Here is a 10,600-nt window from a genome sequence, read left to right as displayed (position 1 = left end):
GAACATTCGAACAGTCCGGCCCTCGTCTTGTAGCTGATTTTTTTATTTGGCCCTCCGTCCATTTGACTTTGACACCCCTGCGCTATTGTATCACGTGCCCTGTAGCCAACAGCTCACATATAAAATACGGGTATCCATGATGAGAGAGAGATTACATTTATTTGTCAAACGGCAGCCAAGCATCGATCATCACCACATAAGACCCTTGATATTTATTGGAAAGGAGCACCAAGTTCATCACAGTGCAGTTTCACTACCCTGTGAAGTTCATCGTCATTGTTTTAATCTAGCCTAATAAACTGCATGCTTTCCCGAGTCAAAGTGGGAAGACCAAACAATATCATCATGTGACTCCCAAGTTCACTTTCATATGATGGTTATTATATCAATATTTGCACATAAAGGCATTTCCGCCGACATTTCTTGCATAATTTATTTTAGACACAAAAAGATCCCACCTTGTCTAGTGTATTTTGTTTTCTCGACATTTGGAAAGTTTACCAACAAATGTACTGTTTCCATCAGGCCTGTCTTCAAATGTTTATCAGGCATGTACTTTACTTGCATAAAAAGTTTGGATGAAAACCTGTTTCATGATACTAATTCTTGGTATACAGTCTGAACAAATCTGCAAATCTTGGAAAGTTTCTTTACTAGCCAAACTATTTAATACAATTACATTTTAACTTACTCTACCGGTTATCTGTATGGTTGGTGCTTCAGCTGGTTGAATTAAGAGCCAAAATATCCACAGCAAAGTTCTATTTACCCAACTTTTTAGAGGTCTGGTACTGCCATTGAAGTTTCGGTCACCTGGCACATGCGCAAAACCATGTAAACATCAGCAAGACTTCGGTTAGTATGCATGCATCATGCGCATGTACTTCCATCTTTTGCACGTGCCAAACACATCTTGATTGCCACACACAGTTACCCGCGTTCTAAAGTCGGGTTTAATAATACTTTCCTGTTGATATTTTGTCTAAAATATTGAACAGTTGAAGGACCAACCCCACGGCCAATCGGCAGAGTAAGTAAAACATTATTGTACTCAACATTCATGACAGACGAGAGATGTTTAGGGTTTTGTTCGATGTCAATGTGTGTGACTATGCTGTACATAATGGAAAGCATCGCCACATTCGGGACTAGCTAGCTACTAGACAACTACACTGCAGAACTAGCCACACCAAAAGGTATTCATTGCTGTACATCTCACTGTGTATTTTGACAGAATTAATTATCCTTCTGGTAAATAGTTTGGACAGCTGTTCTATTTCCCCCCAGAATTACCCTAACCTCAAATTCCAATCTTACTGGTATTACAGGAAATGGGAATTACTGTAATTAATCAGAGACTTCATAATGGACTGCAGCATCTCACAGGTTTGGCGGTTGTCACACATTCCTTTTTGGGCCCCAATAAAAAAAAAAGTTTTAAGACGGGAGAGTCCTCCTTGGTGTGTGCACATGTTTCAGTGTCACATTTATTTAATTAGGCAAGTCAGTTAAAAAAAAAATATTATTTACAATGACTGCCCTAACACGGACAGGCGCTGGGCCAATTGTGTGCCGCTCTATGGGACTCCCAATCACGGCCGGTTGTGATACAGCCTGGAATCGAACCAGGGTCTGTAGTGATACCTCTAGCACTGAGATGCAGTGCCTTAGACCGCTGCCCCACTCGGGAGCCCTATTCTGCTTTCTGCAGAGCAGTCTTCCCTTGTTCATCACATGAAAGAGCAGAGGTGGCAAGTTGTTCTCATTAATAGAGATCTCTGTGAAAAATACCGCCATCTTGGTTTCAATAATACAACTGACATCAGCCATATGACCGACAAGTTGGACTTGAACAGTCTCAGCAAAGAAATGATTGGCAAAACAAAGTTTTAACAACTCTGTTGAAAAACAATGTGAATCTAGTTTTGGTCAATGGTGAGGCAAGTGAAAGACTATCCCAGCACTGCTTTAGACACTGTATACCTGTGGTTGACGGGTAAGTAAACAACAGGAAAAGATGGAGCCTCTGTCCCACAGGATTAACAAGGAAGAGCAGGAAACCCATACAGGTCTGATGTGCGTGAACTCATGGTGCTTGGACGACAATCAATTAGCAGCTGAAAGATTTGAATGGAGAATTATCTCTAGATGCTAATTTCTCAAGACTGCTATTGAGAGATGACGCCGAGGATGGTTTAATGTCCCAAGATATGAAGCACAGTGCTGGGAAAGTCTATGCCAATGTGACGTTGAAGTTGAAAGCAGGGAACAAAGCCCTGGATTTTGTCTTTCTTGTGTTGCAGACAGACAGAGATTATTACTGTTATAGATCCTAAACAAGTGGAAGGGCAATCAAATGTTATGGCGCTATGATGGTTTTTAATTGAACAGTTTTTTTTGTACTATAATTTTTTATATATTGAAAACAGTGTGAAATGCATATATGTTTTATTCTTTGAATTCAAATATGCTGAAATTGAAGTTTTTAGAGCTTGTTAGCAGGCCTGGCAGAATTTTACCACATGGTGGAGACAAAGGATATGAACATTGCACTCTGTCACTTCATGGTTTCTTTGTGTGTTGAGCTCAGTAAATGTTTTCATGATTATACCCATCCTAGAATTACATGTTGATCGTCTCACATCACACCTCATGCACATTTTATATGATACATTCCACCCAGAGCCAAAATTACAGAACAAGCATAGAATGTGTGACATCATTTTATCAACCTCATTACTGACTACAAAGTGAGCATTATAGGCTATTGAGGTGATGCTCGCGGTATTCAACATGGAAGATTAAACACAGAGTCCAGTGTCGACCCTTTAACATCTTGCCACCAATGACATGTAACAGGCTACTTCAAAGATGAGCTCATCTTCTTAAACCCAATGAATAATGTACTGTTGAAGTGTCACTGAAAAAGGAAAATGTATTTTTTGTTGTCAGTGTTTACCTGAGTCTCGATTTGCTTCCTATGTGTCTCAACTTTGAACACTGCCTAAATCCCAGCCAACAGGGCATGGTTTCATGACTTGCTTGGTCCTGTTTGTCATAACAACATAGCAAGAGTTTGCAGAAAAGGACATTTCGTAGACAAAGTAAATGTCTCAGGTCTGACTAATCCAAAACCCTGCTAAAAAGGTTAAATAAATATCAAAATTTCTCACTAGGTCCCAGAAGCTGTCTTGTTTTTATTTAACAGTGAACTTAATTATGAACTAGAACTTACCATTTTTATTCCCATTGGTCATATTCTAACAGACTGTGATGGCTGTATTTTGGAATCCAAGCTATTTTAACTGTAGCATCACTCAGTGGTTGTGTTTCTGTGAATTGGTTGGTGTGTGATGATGACCAATGAAAACATGACAACTGAGAAGGAAATGGGTAAGACCAAACTAGGGACACATTTAGAAGGTCAAACTAGACACTTTTTTTTTTTTTTTTTTAATTCTTATGTCTGCTCACAACCCAACTTATGTTTGAGGAGTGTCTGGAGGAATCCAAGGCCTAATACTTCGTCATGGCAAACAGAGTTAGACAGTGTACCTGGAATTAGATGAAAGCATTTGTATCTGAAGTACTGTCTGAAAATTATGTCCATGGCACACAAAGCCCACACAAGACCTACTGTTTCAACTCCGTATGATTCTAAAATAATCATCAGTCCGTGTGAGGATAGTCAAGTGAACAGGAAGTATTATTTTGTGCTGAGTCATTGTTGTCTGGCTGTGGTTACATTTTTCATTGATATGCATGCATCCAATTACCGTGATATTATCAACCATAATCTGAGTTTTAGATGTGTAAAGCTCTGTTCTTTCTAGTCTGTGTCCAGTGGTTACTTTGAAAACACACATTCATGTCTTTGACTCAGGTTAAAATTGATTAGACAAAATGTCTAAATGGCATACTTCATAGAAACAGCTTTTATGCAATTCACGACTTAACGCAGAGTTTCTGTTTGAAGGGGCCATTCAAATAGTCAATTTACTTTTGTTAAATTAGACAAGCCCATTGTAATTTACTCTGTTGTTCTTTCTGCTGCATTTTTGTTGTTGTTCTTCAATAACATAGCACAGAATCACTGATTCTGCTCAAAAGTTCTTCCAAGCTGTGGGGCTAAGCTGAAGCCTCTACTGGTCTCAGGTTGCACCAGCCCAGGGTCTTTTATGACGCAGGTCTGTCAGTAAGCCCAGTCTTTTCTCTGCTAGTGCTGTGCAGGGTTGGCTGGTTCAGTTACAACGTCAAAGTGGGCTTGTGCAAGTGTCGGTGTGTCTGTACTCGCATTGGAGGGCGCATGTTATCTGAGGCCCACAGGGGAAGCCTCTCCAGATTTCAGCTAGCTGCCCTGCTATAAACTTTTCAGAGTAGAGGAAGAAGACTATGGAGGGGGGAACACGCAAATCTCCATTCAAACTACTTTCGAATATCAACTCTTAGGCTTTCTTAAAGGAACGAGAAGAGGCCAGAGAGGGGTGGACCTTGCCATCGAGGATAACAAGCACCTTTCCAAGTGTTGTTCACGCTTCATTTCCTCTCGGCTTGGGAGTAGGCGGCATGTTGCACCAGAGGGGGGGTTCTCGAACAAACTATCTGACCCTGGTGGTTAACTAAAATCAGGTTCTGTGAGGCTTGCTGGAGGAGGGAGGGAACAGCAGTTAGCGTGAGGCCACTGTAGGGCTGCTGCACTGCTAACACACAGCAGCAGCAGGGAAAAAGGGAAGAGATGGCCACAGGAGAAATCACCACTCTACCCGCCACACCTGAAGATGGAGGCAGTGGCGGCTTCCCTCCAGGAAACTTTAAGGAGCCCAAGAGGCTGTACTGTAAAAACGGTGGCTACTTCTTGAGGATAAACTCTAATGGAAGCGTGGATGGGATCCGAGAGAAGAACGACCCCCACAGTAAGTGGTTCCAGTCCATTGCATGGCAGACAAAGCTTCTTTATGCTTTGTAAGGGCGACAGTGAAGTAACTGGGAAATCATGGAGGACTAAAGTGAATTTAAATGCATGCGTTTATGGCTTCTCCAACATTCAAATAAGTTTGTCTAGTTCTTGTACATTAGCCTTTGCACGTGCTTTCATGAATGTGGTAAGTGTATATTTTGATCTCATTCAAGTCACCTGGGTGTGTAACACTGCCATACATTAAAAAGGCACTGCTATTATGTCACTTGTAATTGAAATGTCCAGAAATAAAATATAACTTTCGTGTGAAATGTGTATTAATACATAGACCAACTCTTGACTTCACATAAGTAAAGGCCATTGATTGATTGTAATTGAGGATCTAGGTTTGTGTTTTTAGCACTTCAGTATAATATATATTGGAGTGTTATTGATTAGCTTTAAATGTAACATGCAACAAGTAATATGTAAGGTTTGCCCTTGACATATTTAAACCACATCACTCACGATCTAGTTGTTTTTTTTTCTTCAATGTATGTATCTCATTGCATCAGTAATTGGTAGGAGGAGAAGGGGCCCATGTCGAAGAGGGGGTTTTCATCACAGGAAGCACTGCTCAGTAGATCCTTGGGTGATAGGGGATGGGACATGGAACAGGTGCACTCAAACAGCTGTCCAAAATCACAAGCAATTAACTACTAAGAGACGAGACGACAGACATTAGTCATTTCAATTACTGCCCAAATATTGGCATCATGTGCTTTACAGTACCATTTATCTTTACTCAATAAGGCATATATTCTATGTGTATGTAATAACAAATACACGAAACTGGAAGAGAACCTCATTTTCTGTTATGACCATTCATTCAAATAGAACACTGTTGACGTACCCATTTGCATTATCCATATGATTTAAAGCAAGGGATGATGAAATTAACCATGGCTGAAAGAGAAAGTTTCACTTAGAGATGAGATCACGAGACCTATTGCACAGATGTTTAGTAAACTTTCATGCTCCCTTGCACGTAACAACTACTAATTATGTATTTATTCAGAGAGGAATGGATCTTCATGACATTAGTCATTACGCAAACCCTAAGTGCATACAGATGCCTCTGATACTATATATATTTATCACAAAAGTGAGTACACCCCTCACATTTTTGTAAATATTTGAGTATATCTTTTCATGTGACAACACTGAAGAAATGACACTTTGCTACAATGTAATGAGTGTACAGCTTGTATAACAGTGTGAATTTGCTGTCCCCTCAAAATAACTCGACACACAGCCATTAATGTCTAAACCGCTGGCAACAAAAGTGAGTACACTCCTAAGTGAAAATGTCCAAATTGGGCCCAAAGTGTCAATATTTTGTGTGGCCACCATCATTTTCCAGCACTGCCTTAACCCTCTTGGGCATGGAGTTCACCAGAGCTTCACAGGTTGCCACTGGAGTACTCTTCCACTCCTCCATGACGACATCACGGAGTGGTGGATGTTCGAGACCTTGCACTCCTCCACCTTCCATTTGAGGATGACCCACAGATGCTAAATAGGGTTTAGGTCTGGAGACATGCTTGGCCAGTCCATCACCTTTACCCTCAACTTCTTTAGCAAGGCAGTGGTCGTCTTGGAGGTGTGTTTGGGGTCGTTATCATGTTGGAATACTGCCCTGCGGCCCAGTCTCCGAAGGGAGGGGATCATGGTCTGCTTCAGTATGTCACAGTACATGTTGGCATTCATGGTTCCCTCAATGAACTGTAGCTCCCCAGTGCCGGCAGCACTCATGCAGCCCCAGACCATGACACTCCCACCACCATGCTTGACTGTAGGCAAGACACACTAGTCTTTGTACTCCTCACCTGGTTGCCGCCACACTCGCTTGACACCATATAAACTTATTTGGTTCAGCTTGGTCTCATCAGACCACAGGACATGGTTCCAGTAATCCATGTCCTTAGTCTGCTTGTCTTCAGCAAACTGTTTGCGGGCTTTCTTGTGCATCATCTTTAGAAGAGGCATCCTTCTGGGACGACAGCCATGCAGACCAATTTGATGCAGTGTACGGCGTATGGTCTGAGCACTGACGGGCTGACTCCCCACACCTTCAACCTCTGCAGCAATGCTGGCAGCACTCATACGTCTATTTCCCAAAGACAACCTCTGGATATGACGCTGAGCACGTGCACTCAACTTCTTTGGTCGACCATGGCGAGGCCTGTTCTGAGTGGAACCTGTCCAGTTAAACCGCTGCATGGTCTTGGCCACCGTGCTGCAGCTCAGTTTCAGGGTCTTGGCAATCTTCTTATAGCCCAGGCCAGCTTTATGTAGAGCAACAATTTAGTTTTTTTCAGATCCTCAGAGTTCTTTGCCATGAGGTGCCATGTTGAACTTCCAGTGACCAGTCAGTATGAGGGAGTGTGAGAGCGATGACACCAAATTTAACACACCTGCTACCCATTCACACCTGAGACCTTGTAACACTAACGAGTCATGACACCGTGGAGGGAAAATGGATAATTGGGCCCAATTTGGACATTTTCACTTAGGGGTGTACTCACTTTTGTTGCCAGCGGTTTAGACAGCAAATGTACACTGTTAAACAAGCTGTACACTCACTACTTTACATTGTAGCAAAGTGTCATTTCTTCAGTGTTGTCACATGAAAAGATATACTCAAATATTTTCAAAAATGTGAGGGGTGTACACACTTTTGTGATATACTGTATATACGTTTACAATGTACTGTCTTGCCATTTTGCCTTATCAGGCCAGTTTGATAGGAACTCATTTTGTTTTTTGAACTATGCTAAAAATAAGTTGTTGAAATATGCTCCGTTGGCACAGCACATGTAGGCTTATCTGACTCTACAAAAAGTATTAGAATCTGGGTGCTTCTCTTCAACTAAATACTTGACTTTCAATAAACCATTACTGCAATATAAAAATATTGTTACATCGTTATTTCGTTTTTATATTTTGAGCACCTCCTCCCAGCTGCCCACTGCACTGAGGCTAGGTAACACAGTCACCACCAATAAATCCACGATAATCGAAAACTTCAAGTATTTCTGAACGGCTGGCCATGTCTCACTCCTGGCTACTCCAACCTCTGCCACCAGCTCCGCCCCCCTGCAGCTACTCGCCCAAGCATCCCCAGCTTCTCCTTTACCCAAATCCAGATAGATGTTCTGAAAGAGCTGCAAAACATGGACCCATACAAATCAGCTGGGCTTGACAATCTGGACCCTCTATTTCTGAAACTATCTGCCGCCATTGTCGCAACCCCTATTAACAGCCTGTTCAACCTCTCTTTCGTATCGTCTGAGATCCCCAAGGATTGGGAAGCTGCCGCGGTCATCCCCCTCTTCAAAGGGGGAGACACCCTGGACTGAAACTGTTACAGACCTATATCCATCCTGCCCATCTAAGGTCTTCGAAAGCCAAGTCAACAAACAGATCACGGACCATCTCGAATCCCACCGTACCTTCTCCGCTGTGCAATCTGGTTTCCGAGCCGGTCATGGGTGCACCTCAGCCACGCTCAAAGTACTAAACGATATCATAACCGCCATCGATAAAAGACAGTACTGTGCAGCCATCTTCATCGACCTGGCCAAAGCTTTCGACTCTGTCAATCATATTCTTATCGGCAGACTCAGTAGCCTCGGTTTTTCTAATGACTGCCTTGCCTGGTTCACCAACTACTTTGCAGACAGAGTTCAGTGTGTCAAATCGGAGAGCATGTTGTCCGGTCCTCTGGCAGTCTCTATGGGGGTGCCACAGGGTTCAATTCTCGGGCCGACTCTTTTCTCTTTATATATCAATGATGTTGCTCTTGCTGCGAGCGTTTCCCTTATCCACCTCTACGCAGACGACACCATTCTGTATACTTCTGGCCCTTCCTTGGACATTGTGCTATCTAACCTCCAAACGAGCTTCAATGCCATACAACACTCCTTCCGTGGCCTCCAACTGCTCTTAAACGCTAGTAAAACCAAATGCATGCTTTTCAAACGTTCGCTGCCTGCACCCGCAGGCTCGACTAGCATCACCTAGAATACGTGGACATCTATAAGTACCTAGGTGTCTGGCTAGACTGTACTGTCCTTCCAGACTCATATCAAACATCTCCAATCTAAAATCAAATCTAGAGTCGGCTTTCTATTTCGCAACAAAGCCTTCTTCACTCACGCCGCCAAACTTACCCTAGTAAAACTGACTATCCTACCGATCCTCGACTTCTGCGATGTCATCTACAAAATATCTTCCAATACTCTACTCAGCAAACTGGATGCAGTTTATCACAGTGCCATCCGTTTTGTTACTAAAGCACCTTATACCACCCACCACTGCGACCTGTATGCTCTAGTCGGTTGGCCCTCGCTACATATTCGTCGCCAGACCCACTGACTCCAGGTCATCTACAAGTCCATGCTAAGTAAAGCTCCGCCTTATCTCAGTTCACTGGTCACGGTTGCAACACCCACCCGTAGCACGTGCTCCAGCAGGTGTATCTCACTGATCATCCCTAAAGCCAACACCTCATTTGGCCGCCTTTCCTTCCAGTTCTCTGCTGCCTGTGACTGGAACGAATTTCAAAAATCGCTGAAGTTGGAGACTTTTATCTCCCTCACCAACTTTAAACATCTGCTATCTGAGCAGCTAACCGATCGCTGCAGCTGTACATAGTCTATCGGTAAATAGCCCACCCAGTTTACCTACCTCATCCCCATACTGTTTTTATTTATTTAATTTCTGCTCTTTTGCACACCAGTATCTCTACCCGCACATGACCATCTGATAATTTATCACTCCAGTGTTAATCTGCTAAATTGTAATTATTCGCCTACCTCCTCATGCCTTTTGCACACAATGTATATAGACTCTCTCCTTTTTTTTTTCTTTTTTCTTCCACTTTTTCTTCCACTGTGTTATTGACTTGTTTTATTGTTTACTCCATGTGTAACTCTGTGTTGTTGTCTGTTCACACTGCTATGCGTTTATCTTGGCCAGGTCGCAGTTGTAAATGAGAACTTGTTCTCAACTAGCCTACCTGGTTAAATAAAGGTGAAATAAAAAAATAATTAAAATCTTGCTTATTTGATATATGTTTGCTATATCTGTCTCTTTTCAACACCATTCATAACATATACTGAGTGTACCAAACATTAAGAACATCTTCCTAATATTGAGTTGCCAGCGCATGGACTCTACAAGGTGTCAAACGTTCCACAGGGATGCTGGCCTATGTTGACTCCAACGCTTCCCACAATTGTGTCAAGGTGGCTGGATGTCCTTTGGGAGGTGGAGTATTCTTAATACACACAGGAAATTGTTGAGCGTGAAAAACACAGTAGCGTTGCAGTTCTTGGCACAAACCGCTGCACCTGGCACGTACTACAATACCGCATTCAAAGGCACTTAAAAATTTTGTCTTGCCTATTCAGCCTCTGAATGGCACACATACAATCTGTCTCAAGGCTTAAAAATACTTATTTAACCTGTATCCTCTCCTTCATCTACACTGATTGAAGTGGATTTAACAAGTGACATCAATAATGGATCATAGTTATCACCTGGTCAGTCTGTCATGGAAAAAGCAGGCGTTCTTAATGTTTTGTACACTCGGTGTATTACATCTATTCTATACTGAACAAAAAAATAAACGCAACA

The 10,600-nt window shown here is 42.3% G+C and overlaps 1 protein-coding gene across 2 annotated transcripts in view; it reads left to right on the top strand.

The window, feature by feature from the left end:
• Nucleotides 1-4,203: 4,203 nt before the first annotated feature.
• fgf2 (fibroblast growth factor 2) overlaps nucleotides 4,204-10,600 on the top strand; it is a 20,020-nt gene continuing 13,623 nt past the window's right edge. Inside the window, exon 1 of one of the 2 annotated variants that reach the window (XM_021584053.3) lies at nucleotides 4,204-4,913. In XM_021584053.3, coding sequence (XP_021439728.1) covers nucleotides 4,736-4,913 — 178 coding nt within the window. In that variant the 5' untranslated portion in view covers nucleotides 4,204-4,735. Of the gene's footprint in view, nucleotides 4,914-10,100; nucleotides 10,232-10,600 lie in introns of those variants that run through there. The other variant, XM_090219743.1, reaches the window with a different exon arrangement.

This window comes from Oncorhynchus mykiss, chromosome 25 (genome assembly GCF_057628025.1).
Source record: "Oncorhynchus mykiss isolate SJ-2025 chromosome 25, ASM5762802v1, whole genome shotgun sequence".
Classification (NCBI taxonomy): domain Eukaryota; kingdom Metazoa; phylum Chordata; class Actinopteri; order Salmoniformes; family Salmonidae; genus Oncorhynchus; species Oncorhynchus mykiss.
The sequence above is the reverse complement of the archived record's forward strand: the minus strand, read 5'-3'. Positions and strand labels throughout refer to the sequence as shown.